At 47.7% G+C, this 15000-nt stretch overlaps 4 protein-coding genes across 6 annotated transcripts in view; 1 reads left to right on the top strand and 3 right to left on the bottom strand.

Annotated features, from left to right (window-relative positions):
• Positions 1-6938, bottom strand: part of LOC126577049 (myotubularin-related protein 8) — a 12072-nt gene extending 5134 nt beyond the window's left edge. For 2 of the 3 annotated variants that reach the window (XR_007608319.1, XM_050238450.1), the window contains exon 1: positions 3029-3856. Coding sequence is in view for 2 of the 3 variants with exons in the window: in XM_050238450.1 (XP_050094407.1) it covers positions 3029-3244 (216 nt within the window). In the remaining variant the exon portion in view is untranslated. Of the gene's footprint in view, positions 1-3028; positions 3857-6649 lie in introns of those variants that run through there. The other variant, XM_050238451.1, reaches the window with a different exon arrangement.
• A 175-nt stretch (positions 6939-7113) lies between these two features.
• On the bottom strand, positions 7114-9247 carry LOC126574743 (malate synthase-like). Its single transcript, XM_050235091.1, has 6 exons — positions 8992-9247; positions 8705-8911; positions 8359-8640; positions 7903-8291; positions 7604-7834; positions 7114-7530 (listed from the first exon to the last, which is right to left on the bottom strand). Exons 1-6 carry the CDS (start codon positions 9127-9129, stop codon positions 7134-7136), a joined length of 1644 nt encoding a protein of 547 aa, XP_050091048.1. The 5' UTR covers positions 9130-9247; the 3' UTR covers positions 7114-7133.
• A 217-nt stretch (positions 9248-9464) lies between these two features.
• Positions 9465-13300, bottom strand: LOC126577733 (focadhesin). The gene is made up of 4 exons (XM_050239595.1): positions 11598-13300; positions 10327-11530; positions 9733-10260; positions 9465-9666 (listed from the first exon to the last, which is right to left on the bottom strand). Exons 1-4 carry the CDS (start codon positions 13298-13300, stop codon positions 9514-9516), a joined length of 3588 nt encoding a protein of 1195 aa, XP_050095552.1. The 3' UTR covers positions 9465-9513.
• Positions 13301-13636: 336 nt separating this feature from the next.
• LOC126574724 (vacuolar protein sorting-associated protein 28 homolog) lies at positions 13637-14820 on the top strand. The gene is made up of 2 exons (XM_050235072.1): positions 13637-13676; positions 13765-14820. Exon 2 carries the CDS (start codon positions 13916-13918, stop codon positions 14546-14548), a length of 633 nt encoding a protein of 210 aa, XP_050091029.1. The 5' UTR covers positions 13637-13676; positions 13765-13915; the 3' UTR covers positions 14549-14820.
• Positions 14821-15000: the final 180 nt, after the last annotated feature.

Below are 15000 nucleotides of genomic sequence, written 5' to 3'. Positions count from 1 at the left end.
AAACGAATTGCTTGTTCATTTGGTGCAACTTTTTACTCCACAACGACCACAACTTTGTGCTCCAAATAGCCAGTAGGTGGCCGAACCATCCATTGTAATGCATCTTTCAATCTTACTTATTCAGATTGGCGCCCCCGGGGAGAAGGAGACGCCCAAACTTTATCAATAAAACGGAAGTAAAATGAAGCGTGGAAAAGATTTCCGCGTTTCCACAAAATTGTCCCACGAGCAGAGGGAGGCACTTTGATCAAATGATATTGCGCAAGCCGTGGCCTTTTATAGCCGGCCGTGCAAGGACAATTGTTATGCCAAATCACCGGCACTCACCGGTGGACAGCGGCTGTAACACACGCATCGCTACCGTTATTATAACGACAATACGGTTTACTACCCTATATGTTTGTACAAGCATGAACCGTGCTGTCTTGTATGTGCCAATGTCACTCCTTGTTAATGCTTCACCCGAGGCCTCGAGGCTCCTATAACCGGGAGCAAAGTGCCCCGGGAAACCCGGGTTGTTCGCTGGAGGAAACGATTAAGAACTCTTTCACATGCGATTATGGGGATTAGCGGTTGTCCTGGAGTTAAGGGTTCGAAATATTAACTTTACACATGCGATACCGGAGATGAGTTTTGGGTGAGGCGAGATCGATGAACTCGCGCTTATCACTCGCAATTAATCGTCACCCTGAGGCGTGCTCCCAATTGAGCCATTTGCTGTAAATTGAATATTTAATGGTTTCACCGAAAATTATTGGCGACATCTGCGATAACATCTCGACGGCGATATGGTTGAAAAGTTAATTGAATGCGCTCTCCGGGAAAGCTCTGGCACGCTCCAACACAATCGTTACGGAAAGGATCCACGTCTGCCGACGGGCGAGAGAGTGTCTGCCTCGGCTGTCCATCCATGGGCTTTACGAGGATCAACAAGCAATAACATTATCGCGCCTTCCGTGGACACTCGAGAAACAGTGGCAGCTGTATCGCAGAAGGTGAATGTTTCATGCGACCAGCGCAAAACGATGGCCGCGGAGTGGTCGGATTAAACTGGACGAGCGGCACACGTCGGTGCGTTCCGTTCGGTGCGCAACACAACACAACGATGGGCTTTATTGTGGCTTTGCCAAAAACGAAAATAAATAAACAGGAACAGCCTGGCACACCGGAGCGGATGGAAGGGAGCGCGAGAGAGTTCCAGCCAGCCAATATTATCATGTGCAGCATCGTCTGCGCTTGTTTGTCCCAAATCTGCCACAAAACTTTGCCTCGTCGTGGGTTTGTTTTTCATACTTTTTGCGCTTCACTTCAGTGTTTTGCCTTTTTTTTCTATCCGGCACAAGCACACTGGCCCTGACCTGACTACTACTGTGTTCCTCCGAGGTCTGCGCCACCCAAGTGATGCCACCGAGAATTGAACACATTTTTATTAGTGGAAGTGGCAGCGGAAAAAGCGCGCGTCGACAGTAACCAGCAGAACGTTATTAACATCGAAAGCGAAGTAAGGATCCTTTCGCTACAGCGTGGATGGCACCATGGCACCAATGCGGTCACATGGAATACATTTAAGGTTGATTAAACTTTTTAGCAGTTCATAAAGTAATGTCCCAACAGCACTGGCTTGCGTTCGAAACGGAACGATCTGATGGTTGAATATGCTAGTGTGGCGCGTCTCGAAGCGCGCCCTATCGGAAGCTAATCTGCTTTCATGCGGGAAGATGCTATACCTTCGTTATGAATGAAACATTTCGTTTACCTCAATTCCATGGATTAGCGGTGGTAAAATGGGGAGGGGAAGGATTATCCGACCGAAATCCGCAATTTGTGCCAGCGTGTTCGTGTGGTAATAATCCTTCAGCATAAGCCCCCAGCCAAACGCATACGCATTAAATCTCGCTTCTGTTTTCGTTATGACACCTGCGGTCGCACCGGTCTCGGGACCTACGTCGTCTCGGGCTCTGTGGCGTTGAACGAAACGAAAACACCCTAATATGATTAAGCAGCGGCCAGGGGAATTGCGTTGGCTCGCTTAGTATGCGGGTTGACTAGTCAGATTGTTCGCTAAAGGTGTAACATGATAGACTCGGTGGTTTCGTTGATACTAGTTCGACTGTTGTGTACTTGAAGTTGGCAAAGATGAACTAATGTACTTGGCTAGCACATAAACAGCTACAAAATAGAATACTGTGTACAATTATTTCATTATAAAAAAAAATAGTTAGCAATGCTTACTTTAGTTTAATTTCTATCTAGCTTTCGACGTTTATCTTGAAACTCTTTATAAATATTCCCTTTTTTCAAACTACAGACCACCACAGACATCTACAGACTTTCCACAGCAAAGGCTACTAAGAGCAACCGCTACAAGTCCCTTAACATTTACCAAGGATTACTTGATTGTGCTGTTCGACTTGAGTTTCCCTCGCATCTAGCTTGCTCACCGCCAGTTAAAGCCTAGTACCGCTGAGATCCACTTTAAACTCCAACTCTAGCCATCCCCAAGGATGGTCCCGGCTTCTCCATTCCCATTTAAATACCGTACCCCGGGAGCAGCAGCCTGTATTTCGCATAAAAAGGCGATTTAATGGTGCGGAATTCCAAATGTGCCCACTGGATGGCTTCATATAAACTATGCCTGTAACAAGGACGGCCGTTGGTGACCGTAAAACGAACGATAAACCCTGTAGAAACCCCGTCGCAGTGCCCCATTGGACGGGTCATGCCGCGGTGGCATTCGTTTCAGTGCAGTGGCCAACCGAGCCGTGAGGAATGCGATCCATCATCTCATGCCCAACCGAGCAGAAGCGCTGTCCACTTGACACATCCGCTCGCTGGTGCAAACGGTCCTGGAACGACTGGAGGAGCCGCCCCCTTGTGGCCATGACCGTCTGCCACGAGTTCAACATTCTGCTTAGTCTCATAACAAATTACGCCCCAGGAATTGTCGCATCCGATCCGGGGGGAACGGAAGAAAGCTCACATTTGTCTCGAATGCCCACCGGTACGTCATCTCCCAAACCACAGTTACCTTCCTCACGACGTTCTGACCACGGAACTCGACCGGGGCCGCTGGCTGATGGGGGAAGTTTTCCTCGACCCATGTCACCACCTTATCGGAGACGAATGGTGGCACCGGCACTCGGCCCCACAGGACCTTCGGATCCACCTCAAACTCCGGTGTCACGAGATCAAAGTTCTGCTTGAACGAGGACGCCGACGGCGACAGTGGTTCCGCTTCGGCCATTTTGCTAGCCGTGCTTAACCAGTCTCGGGGGGAGAAGAAGGATCTTTATCTATTCTTCGTTCCCCCGTGGAGCGCGAGCGAACACAAACTTTTGATTACACTTATCACGCACGCAGAGATATAGACACGACTCCGTGTTGGCCAACTTTTACAGGTCCTGCCTTTAGTGCGTCAGTATCGGGTCAGTCAACCATTTGCTTATCCAGCGACCAAGCGGAACAATCCGATTACGACACGGGCACAGCACGATGTTTCGGCGCCAAAAATGTGGCATAACCGTGGATCCGGGGGCGCTTCTAACTCAAAATCGATCGATTTCTCGCTCGTTGTGTAAACACAGAACACTCGGACACATTGGTCTCTCCAGACGTTACGTAGCACTCTCGCGGATGTCTCATATTCAGCGAGCCTTTCCTGTTCCTGCGTTCCTTGCGTTATGCTGGCGCGTTAATGAACTTCCGCACGATGAAGCCAATGTCCTGTGTCCTGTTGTTACGTTCGTAAATGACCTTGTCTCCTGTGAGGCGTCACTGCTGCTGCACAATCACAACATACCTCCCGATACAACGGACACAACGCACTAGAAAGGGCGCTACAGAGTGTGCCCTTCGCCTTGCCTGTACCGAGGGCAACTGCTCTTACTGATTCGTCCTGCTGACTTCAGTCTCTGTGGCGTGCCTGCAGGGAGTCGGTTCTCTGTTACTCGTGAAGCGCACACTCTCTGATGCGTCTCTCGTCGAAGGGTCTATTCTTTCTGCACCACGGGTTGAGGGATGCTCCCACAGGATGCTCTCTTTGCTCGTGCAGTGGTCCTTGATGGTCATCAAGGCTCGGAATCAACATTTACTCACTCACAGTCTTCGCTCTCTCGCTCGACAATCTCTCTCCCTCTCAGTGCTTACTAGGACTGTTTCTATTTGCTATTTTGAGTTGTTTCCTGCTGCATTCTACTATCCTTCTAGCAATGTGCTACTGCCAACAGCGAGCCGTAGTGCGTACACCGCGACATGAATATCGTCGAGATGGATTGGACGTGGAGAACGTGCCTTCTGGTGTTCCTTCCTTATCCGTCGCTTCACCAGGAAGGCGCATGCTTTGCGCTCCGTATCACGTGCCACTAGGGAGTTTTATGGATGCTAGCAACGTTACGCTATACAACCATCATGATTATATTAGGCCAAGTTTTATTTTGGTTCCCCATTCCACCCGCACGGATGTGGGTCACGGAATCTACAGTTTACAAGTACCAGCCACCACAAATCTAATCGAGCTTCGATTCCCGTCGTTTACGTTATTACTTTGGCAAGCATTTATCATCCCGGAAAATATCTTTAACTCGACTTGGGGTGGAGGGTTCTAGGCGAACAACTGAGGGACATTCAATTTCGATACCCTGCTGCAGCAGTGGTAAGGTCAAGGTTGCGCGTATCGACTCCCTCTTTCTCGCATGCCCAGTATGAAAGAGATAGAGAACTGGAGCAGAAAGGCTTGAATGGCCACGGAATGCAATTTGGGAGTGCAATTGCAACAGAAAGAGCAGAGTCGTTGACGGCACGTGTGAGGGTGGGGCCGTGTCCTCCCATGTTGCGGTTCCCTAACGCTTATGTAATTGAGTTTTCGTTTCGATTGTCTACAAATACAACGGAGCGAATGCATTTGTTTCGTGGCCAGGCAGGTGTGGTTACAAGTTGCCGAAAGTAATCTCACGAAAGGTTAGTTGGGAGTAGCGTTATCATCGATTGCGACTAGAATTTATGACAAATTGGAAAAGCCGTGGCATTGTGCTGGGAGAGCTGAGAACGGATTACGATTAAGTGTATGTGACAGAAGCTAATAAACTTTTGCAGTGAATTGTATTCGCAATGTTTTAGTTCTTTGAAGTTTATAAAGCAGAAATATATTACATTGTTTTACAAATGATATGTTGATAAACATCCAATATGATTTATGTTATATCATAATCAACAAATAAAAGTAAATAAAATGATCAGACATAAAAATGGAAAGAAAAAAGACATAAAAATATTCAGCAAAAATACATTACTATTAATAATGCAAAAATAATCATAAATGCTAAGTCGATTTATGTTATCACACAATCATTAAACTCAATTTGCACTTTTTACTTAACAACCATCGTGTATTGTAAAGCAAGATAGACCCGGACGGCAGAATAGAATTGGTTCCAACAACTTATCGCATGCTCGTTGATACCAAGGCTAGTATTTAGTCACTTCAGGCACGCACTCCGCGGGAAGAGTGTTTTTGGGTGACCGAATGAAACGCCGAATGAACACCGTGACGGTGAGTTCACTTAGTACGGTCGCTGCATACTACTATACGCGTGGCGCGTGCTGCAGCATACTTATGCATTCATGTATCAAAGTTTTACTAGTTTTCTAAGTTTTTGCACGTTTCTGAATAAATTATTGATACACAAAAAGATTATGTGTCTATCATATTATGCTACTATTACTCAAGTAACAAATGTTTCCTTATTTTAAACATTTAAAATTCTGTTTTTTGATCCACAAACTGTTTTCAATTTAACTAAACATTGAAGTTTTCTTGTAGCTAACTAGAAGCTTATCTGACCTCTAAGATCTGCAGTGACCTTCGCCAGCGCACGCTGCGGCTAGGGTCCAATAGCATTGATTGCAATCAATCAGCCAAGTGCAACCATGCAGTACCGGGAGGTGTTAGTGAGTTTTATTGCCTGATTCACCTGTGCGTGCTATAGCAACCAGCGGCCACCACGTCCACCCCACCAATCGCAAGGCGGAACCTTTTCCCCCATCAGGCTCCACAAAGCAGCCATTGGACAAAGGGATATCAGGCGCGTGTCCTTTGCAGTGAACGGGCGAGCCGAGCAACAGTTGTCCACTATCGGGCTATCGAGAGCGTTGATCCTCGTGGGATGAAAACGAACACAAGCCGACTCGTTCACGGCTTCTTCCGTCTTTGCAAGAGATCTCTCTCTCACTCTCACATAAAATAATCAATAATTCTGCAATAAAGTCCATATTGCATCCCCGCCGTCTCAGCCCTCGGTAGCCACTTCGCTTTGCGGCAAAAAAAAAACTGGGGCTCGGGCATGTGTAACGGTATAGATGTGGGGTGTTGGTGGTGGCACTCAAACAGGTTTTAGCATCGAGACGGCAGTCAGCCAGCCATGTATCGTAGCCACCCGGGAAGGAGTTAATTAGCACGTCAGCAGAAAATGCTTAGCATCGATCGATAATCTATTTTCGTTATCTCCTGACGCACGCATCTCGCTGCAGCCTGCCAGGATTCGTTTTTGGCAAGGATCTTGCTCCAGCAGCCGGATAGTTGCACAACACGTTGGATGTGGCCCTTGTGGGCGCTTCAAATGGGGTCGGTTTTATCGAAAGGAAGTGTGCTTACCTTAGGCGTTTGGATGTGGTCCATTTTTGAGTTGATAAGGAAAGGGTGCAGGGCGCTTGCCACCAACACACTACTCGATGATTGTGGTCAATCCCCGCGGTTGGCGGAGCGAAAGTTTATCCACTTTTATCGCACACACTAAACACAACAAGCGCGCTGGTTAGAAACAAAATTTACACTTTCAACATAACCCAGTACACGAGAACTTAGCGATACTTTAGAACATTACGGAACTACCGGGAATATCGGAAAAACCCCGCAAAAACTCATGAAGATTCGAAAAACTCCAGCCCACACGCGAATGAAAATAAAAATTGTATGTGTGTGTGTTTATGTTACTGACAGCTGTCAAACAATGGGTGCCTAATGGTGTCGTTGTTGTGATTCGTAGAACAAATCGGTGGATTCAATTTTTCAGTTATTTTTGATCGCGTCAAGCCTCACCGTAATAAGCAGCCACTTCATTTTTGAGCGTTTTGGTGCCTTATAACTTAGCCATCAGGCCATCGTTTTTATTGTGTAGCGTACGGAACTTGTGGCTGTCGTTGAGGTGCGTGGTAAGAAATTCTACATAGTTCCGGGACGATATGATGTCGAGCAGCAAGTACTTCGAAGAGAGGAGTCGTTTCCGATCGGGCGGCGTGATGCACCACGCTCGGTAGGCCGTGGAAATGGTTTGATCCAACATCTGGTACACCAGCCGACGCGTTACGAACGTGCCCTCCTTATCTTCAATGGGCGCTCCCATACGGATCCACTGCCAAAGTTGCGAACGAGATATCTCCGCGGTGGCCGAGTCCTCGACGGCTCCGTTCAAGAAGAATATACCGCTTCCCGTCAGCCAGTGGTAAATGAAAAGCAAAGCGATCGTGATGTTATTGCTGCAACGATCGGAGAAAGGAAATCATAATCGATCGTGGGAGAATCACGTTCGTACCACACGCTACAACTAACTTTAGTCCTGCGATTGTAACGCCGCCCTTTGGAATCGCCAGTAAACTGCTGGCCGTAACGTGTTCTACGTTCGGTACAACGTTGAGTTGATTCTCTGTATGAATTCTCCTTTGCCACAGTTCGTTGATCGCATCGACCATCCGTAGATCGTAAATCATGAACCCATCAACACCGGCATCGATTTCGACGGATTTGGCAAGTTTTACGCCTTCGATAATCTCCTCATCGCTCCTGAAACGATACGCAAAGCGATTGATTAACGATTGGGTTCGATCATCAAACAGCCAGCAGCCACTTACAGAGCAGGTTTGTCTTTACCAAAAGGGAGAACTTTCGCCGCCATGCCACCGGTCGCTAGAGCTCCACGCTTATGGCAAATGTTGATCAGGAGTCGCATGTAGTTCCGTAGGAATGGTTGCCCCATATTCACATACTTGTTACGATCGGGAAGGAGGAATGCGTCCCGTTTGCCAAATTTGGCTACGATACTGGCACAATAGTCCCAAATGCCACAGTTCAATCCGATCGCATGATCCTTGATCGAGTACAGAATGTCCTCCATCCGGAACGCCGCTAGGATGTTCTCGATCAACACACAGGCTTTGATCGCTCCCTTCGGTATACCAAGCCGATGCTCGGTCCAACAAAAGATCCTATTCCATAGCTGTGTTTCACTAGGATCCTCGATCTACAAAAAACAGAACATCCATCATGTTAGTCGTTATAGATTCCTCATCGAAGACCACGAACCGGACCTTGGATAAGTAGAAATAAGGACCAATGCCTAGGTTCACCATCGTCCGGGCATTGTGGTACACGAGAAGGGCGAAATCAAACAGCGGTCCAATCACTTCCTTCCCATTCACGATACAATGATGCTCGATCATGTTGAATGCTCTCGGTCGCAGCATCAGAATCGGAAACGATCGCACATCCGCCGGTGCGCCTTGCAGTGTACCCCGAACGGCACGCGTTACATTGGAGATTCCCAGTACCGTGTTGCGCCATGTCGGACAGTGTCCATCGTCAAAGTCAACCTGCAGAGAAGCATCCGGGTTATCATACTTTAATGCTGTTAGAAGGGCATCATTGGGCCCTTACCTGAATCCCTTGTACGTTGGCGTACAGGCAATCGATAAAGTGCACCGTGTTGGCCGGACTGACGTCGCCTAGGTCGAGCTTTCGGTTGCGCAACCGCTCCGGCAGTTCATCGATCGACCACTCAAGATCCTCGCTCTGGTTTTCAAACTCCGGCATCCATTTCCCCTCGTCGATCAGCAGGCGCCTTCTGGTACGAGCTTGTAGAAGCTATACGATGGGGAGAACAAAATTCTACTGATAAGCACTTCGTTATTTGCATATTTACTTAGCTTTTGGTCGCTTCATACCCGCTCTACATCGTCATCAAACTCGGATACCAGCTCGGCCAGAAATTCTAGGGCATCGCCTGTGAACACTTCCTTGTACGCAGCATCTAACCGATGGGGAGCCGTTTCGATTAGGACCTCTCGTTTGGTGTCCTTCATTGTCGCACAACAGTCTCCAAAGAACTGGTTAGGCGAATGAGTGACCAGCGACGCAATGGGTAGTCGCTTGCGTTAATCATGTGTTTTTGTTATCACTGCTTGTCGCTTGTTTACTCGTTTGTGTAGGTAACGGTGTGATCTTTGAGCCGTGACCTTTGCAGTGCGTTTTTGTTTGGAGGTACAGGTGCTTTAAGGCAGTTTATTTTTAATAGCAAGAATAGTAAAAGAATAGCAAGGTGTTTTTGAATATTATTTTAACTGTTTAGATTTTTATAGAAACATGGTATGTGATATGCAACTACTTAATAACTGTGGATTTTTTAGGAATTATCAAGAAAAAAAGGTTTATTTAAGAAAAACAAGATTTAAAGCATCGCCTTCGAATTAAATCCTTCTCATTGATGCATATTTAGGCCACGTTTTGGACTGTTGGAAGTATGGCTGCTTCTTACAGCATATTAGCGTGTTTCTAAAACACTCTGCTAGATTGCTCGGTAAAGTCGACACGCCATACAGATGGTAGAGGACCTCATAAATCTAAGAAACGGTAAATTAGTAAGATTATTTATAAAGATCCAACGATTGAAAAGAGCTACCACGCACCTTGATTTCGATCTCTCGCCAACAATTTTGCTCAAACAGTGTAACCAGAGCGACAGGAAACAGCTGCATCCGCAGAGACCGATCAAAGGAGATGCTATACGCGCCATATAGTGTGCCCCATCCTGAAAAGCTAATCACGCTGATCATAAACGTGTCCAGCATGAACCGTATCGATTGTAGATCCATCGAAACCAGTGCCGACTGTGTGCTACTGATTAGTTCATCGACGAAGGTGATCAATGGTTTACCAACGATCGCTGGCTCGTTAAAGCGCTCCACGAATTCGTACAGTTGTTCGAGGAAATAAACGACCAACAGTTGCGAGTCTTCGCTGTTACTGGTTACAGCCTTGGCAATACTTTCAACCACCGGCATCACCGTAATTGTTGGATTCTGTGTGCGAACGGCAAACTCGAAATAAATCTTCTTTTGTAGTGCCATCAATGATGTATCTTCGGTTACAGTAGGAAAGCTGTCTAATTGAGTGCGTGGCAGTAGAACCAACACGTCAACATACTTTCGAAATATCTGAAAAAATGGAGAATGAAGTATTAAGAAGAATATCTTGAGCTAATATGGACGTCAACCGTGTACCTCGGTGTCGAGATCGAATCTTCCGAAGAATCCTTTCAGCGTTTCAGCGAGCACCTCAAAGTTTTCTTCGTTGCTGCAGTTACCCTCCAAAACTTTACCAACCAGTTCCAGCGCTTGTAGGAAGGCCGAACTATCCGCAAATCGCTTGTCCTCCGCGCGTTCCGCTAGAAAATGGAGCCCCAAATGGACGAACCGCTTGTAGATGGGCGTTTGGACCGTTTCCGTGATGGCCTCCAGGTGGGCGAATATTTTCACCAAATCTTCCTCGAGCATGACCGTTTCGCACAGTTCGTTCAGATAGTTTTCCAGCATCCGTTTGGCCGTACCAGAGTAGGGCATCTGTTTGATCGCAATCTGCACACAGTAATCACGCATTTCGAAGCAATTCAAAAAGTACTCGTGAAGGAAGCACCAGTTTAGCGGTGGTATCGGCTTGGAGTACTTCCTGGCAACGATGCGCAACAGTTGAACCAGCACCTGCTCGCTGGTGGTACTGCTCGTGGCAAATTTGGTGCTCTGTGCGATTAGATAGTTAACGATCGTGGACAGTATGCTGGCGCGGGGTAGATATTTAAGGTTCGAAGGCTCTGGTCTACCTTCCGGGGTTTGATACACACCACCCCGGAATGTTTCCATCTCGCGAGCGATGTAGTACGCTACCAGATCACCTGCCGCATCGATCGCACTAAGATTGGTGTACTGCACAAGCTGGATCCAGCACTCGGGTGGTACGGAACCGGGACTGTCTGCAGTGGAACTCCCATCATCTGCATTCGGTTCAGGTAAATCGATTCCCTGGCGAAACAGTTCCGGTATCTGGCGCAGTGTTAGCGAGTTTGGATTAAAATGCTTTAGCGTGTCAAGCGCAGCACCGATGATTTCTCCATCATCATAATCCGTAACGTAGTGCCACAGTGTAGCAATTATGTGGTTCACCAAGCGTTCCTGCTCTTGAGAGGTGACCTTTATCAGAGGAACGTTGGCGAAAAATCGGCATAAGCACCGAATAACACGTGGACGACATTCGTCGGCAAAACGAAAGCCAAGCACTTTCCAGGTCGAGACAATGTTCACCACTTGATGCTCACAAAGGCTCGAGATGGCATCGAGTGAAAGACAGACAGCGACTTCATTATCGGCATCATTGGGGTTGCTCAAGATTTCCGAAAACAGATTCACCAGATCTTCGCCATGTTGTTGGGGTCTGCAAAAGGAAGTAGAGATAATAAATGCTAATGAATAATGGTAACGAACGGACGGTCTGTTCTTACTTGATTAGACAAACTTCTCGAATCGTGTACGCTCGAGCGATGGTATGCTCCCAAAGGTCAGCCTTGGCCGATGGTCGACTGGTATCCTTCAGAAGATCGTACAGCAATGGGTAGGTACGCGGTTCCGCTTTCCACAGCCTTAGGTATAGATCCAAACAAGTCGCTCGATCGAGATCCTTTGTCATTGCTTTCAATATACCGATCACGTTCTCTTTGGCACCGGTCGCGGCCAAAGTTTGCAGTATGTGCAGCCTTCTGCCAGGATCCTGTTGCTGTGCCAGACCGTACAGGAGAGGAATCATGCACTGCGTCGCTTGTACATCGTTGCTCTTCATCATTGCGACTAGCGCCCGGAAGTTGGCCCGCCAAACATCGTCCTCGAAAGTGGTCGTTACAAATATGGCACGATACATGGAACCGAGGCAGCTGGAGAATCGCAGGCAACGTAGCGAACGATCGGCACGGAAGTACTCCTCTAAAGCCGTGGGAGAAGTCGACGACCAGCTACAAATCAATGTCCACTTAGCAAGATCGGTGTGATAGTAGGTAGTCTTAAGCGGTTGTCTGGTAGGATTGAGCGGTTTCGCAAGCTCCTCAGAGGTATCTTTAAGTATCTTATCACACAACGGTACATGCTGCGTGGCATAAGATGGTTGACCGAGCAATTGAATCATGGCCTCCTTTGCCATCATACGACTGAATGCGCCACAGCTTGGAAATAGGCTGCTTATGATCTTTACCACACCGTACTGCTTCATCGGAGAGACCACGGTCAGTAGATCGATGAATATCATCAGTAGAGCGTCCAACTGGGGAACAGGATCATGTTTTAAGGCATCTTCACATACATCTTGAAGGACATTCAAACATCTGGTCGGATCGTTATTGAAGCTGATGTACTCCTTCAAAATCGCTGCTAGATAGATGGCGATCTCCAGCCGTAGATGGAGCAAATGATCATCGCTTGATCCTTGTAGAGCATCCAAACCCTCCAGTAGCAGAGAAACGGTATAGCACGTGTGAGGCGCAGTCGTGTCTCGTCGCCAAGCCAAAATCTCAAAGAGAAGATCCTCCGCCTTCGGGTCGTCCGTTGCCTTGGCCACAAGCAACCGCCACAGTTTGTAGCAATCCGGAAAGGAGCGGACATTAACGAACAGGTGTAACAGCACGGGTCTCAGGAATTCTACACAATTCTCCCGAATCTCGGGCTCGCTATTGTGGCCCTCAAGGGTTGATGCGATCATTTCCTGGAAAATGATCATACAGCCAGCTTCACACTTCTCCAGGAGTTGAATGATCGGATGCTGTGGGGCTTTAAGATCGAACTGGCAAGCGTAACCCCGTCCAGTGGTTACGGCGAGCGCACAACGGCGTCGAAGATCCAGCAGCAGCAACTCAAAAATCGCACTCCCGATCGTGGTGAATTGTGCGGGGCTGGAAGTCGGCAGAATCGTCATAAGAATACCGAGCACCTGTCCCTGATCGACGGTCCCATCCTTGGCCAGCAGCAGGAAGGCTTCCGTGGCCAGTTGGCAGATCCGGTTGTTATCGGCTTTGCAGAGATTTTTCATCAATTCCAGCTCGCCGTCCGCCAGCTTCCGGTTGGTTGCTTTACTTTTCTGGGAAAGCTTGAGCACCTTTTCTAGCTGGCAAGCAGCTGATTGTAGGGTCAATTTGGAGTGGATTAATGGACAATTTTCCATTTTCGCACCGAAACACAAACCACGAAAAAACAAAAGAACGAAACGTAAACAAACCCGGCGTTGTGAGGGCAAACCCAAAAGTAACCGAGTGTACCGAGTGTTTTTTGACGATCCACCTGAAATGCACGTATTTTGGATGGATTTTTGTTTTATTTGTTGTTAAATGCAATTATTGTACCGATTAAGAAGCGAAATCAAGAATTTCTGTAGAATAAAAGAATAATTTTTGAAATGATTTGGGTTTCATGCACCGGCAACACCATCATGTAGTCGTTGGCGATATCATGCAGCATCATGTTGGCAACATCAAGCAGTTAGTGGCAGTATCCTGCAGCAAAGTATTCCAACAAAAATCCCAGACACAACACAGAAAGAAGTGAGTCAATCTTTGTGATTTTTATCAAATTATCGCCCACAAAAGGCTCTAGTGCAATGTAATTAGTAACTAAATCGTTTGTTCGTAGAAAACAATCACGACGTTACGCGGAATACCACACCAGCAACGTATTTCTTCCACAATTTCAACCCGTGAATCTGCTCTCCGAGCAAGGAGGCCGGAGTACCTTCCTGCCGCACTTGAATCATCCGTTTAGGAGGTAAAGGACCGCCGGGACCATGCAGGAAAACAGACCCGAGCTGTACGAAGAGGTGAAGCTGTACCGGCAGGCGAGGGAACGCGAAAAGTACGATAATATGGCCGATCTGTTCGCACTCGTCTCGACGCTGCAGAATCTGGAGAAGGCGTACATCCGGGACTGCATCACGCCCCAGGAATACACGGCCGCCTGCTCGAAGCTGCTGGTCCAGTATAAGGTCGCGTTCAAGCTGGTGCAGGGCGACGAGTTTCCGACGATCGATACGTTCGTGAAAAAGTTCCGGCTTGACTGCCCGGCTGCACTGGAGCGCATCCGGGAGGATCGACCGATCACGATACGCGACGATAAGGGCAACACTAGCAAGTGTATCGCCGACATCGTGTCGATGTTCATTACGCTGATGGACAAACTGCGGCTGGAGATACGCGCCATGGACGATCTGCAGCCGGAGTTGCGCGATTTGCTCGATACGATGAACAGACTGTCGCTGATCCCGGACAGCTTCGAGGGCAAGGAGAAGATCTCAACCTGGCTGGCCACGCTCAACTCTATGCAGGCCTCGGACGATCTGTCCGAGACGCAGGTCCGGCAGTTGCTGTTCGATCTGGAATCGTCCTACTCCGCGTTCAACAATCTCTTGCACACCACGTAAACAGTTTGGACGCTGCACGAAGTGTTGTATTTAGGGGCTCGCATTTCGCTGTAGGGAATTGTACATAGCTCATAAGGCGCATATATTAACATGATATTTAAGGGATCAGTTAGCCGAGAAAAATGATCGGATTTTAGAGAAGCAGGATCACAGTACAGGCAGCGTAAACAACACAGCACGAGCGGAGTATGAGGAACCGGCTGCGAGGCAGTCGCTACAGTTAAACTATTTTTTATCAAATATTTAAGAAATATAGTCATCAGTTATCTGAATCACTCCTCGTACTTGCATGTATTTAGCCGAAATGCTGGGTTTTTCTTTTCAGCCCCCAAGCATCGAGGCGCCTACCCGCCAAGGAAATCGATACACCGTGGCCTAACTTAATAAAAAGGTCCCTGCACCGATTGCGGCACGCACCTTTAGGATTCAAACTATGACGTCAACGATGAGCT

This window comes from Anopheles aquasalis, chromosome 3, assembly GCF_943734665.1.
Source record: "Anopheles aquasalis chromosome 3, idAnoAquaMG_Q_19, whole genome shotgun sequence".
In the NCBI taxonomy this organism is placed as follows: Eukaryota; Metazoa; Arthropoda; class Insecta; order Diptera; family Culicidae; genus Anopheles; species Anopheles aquasalis.
This window is presented reverse-complemented; position numbering and strand designations above follow the sequence as displayed.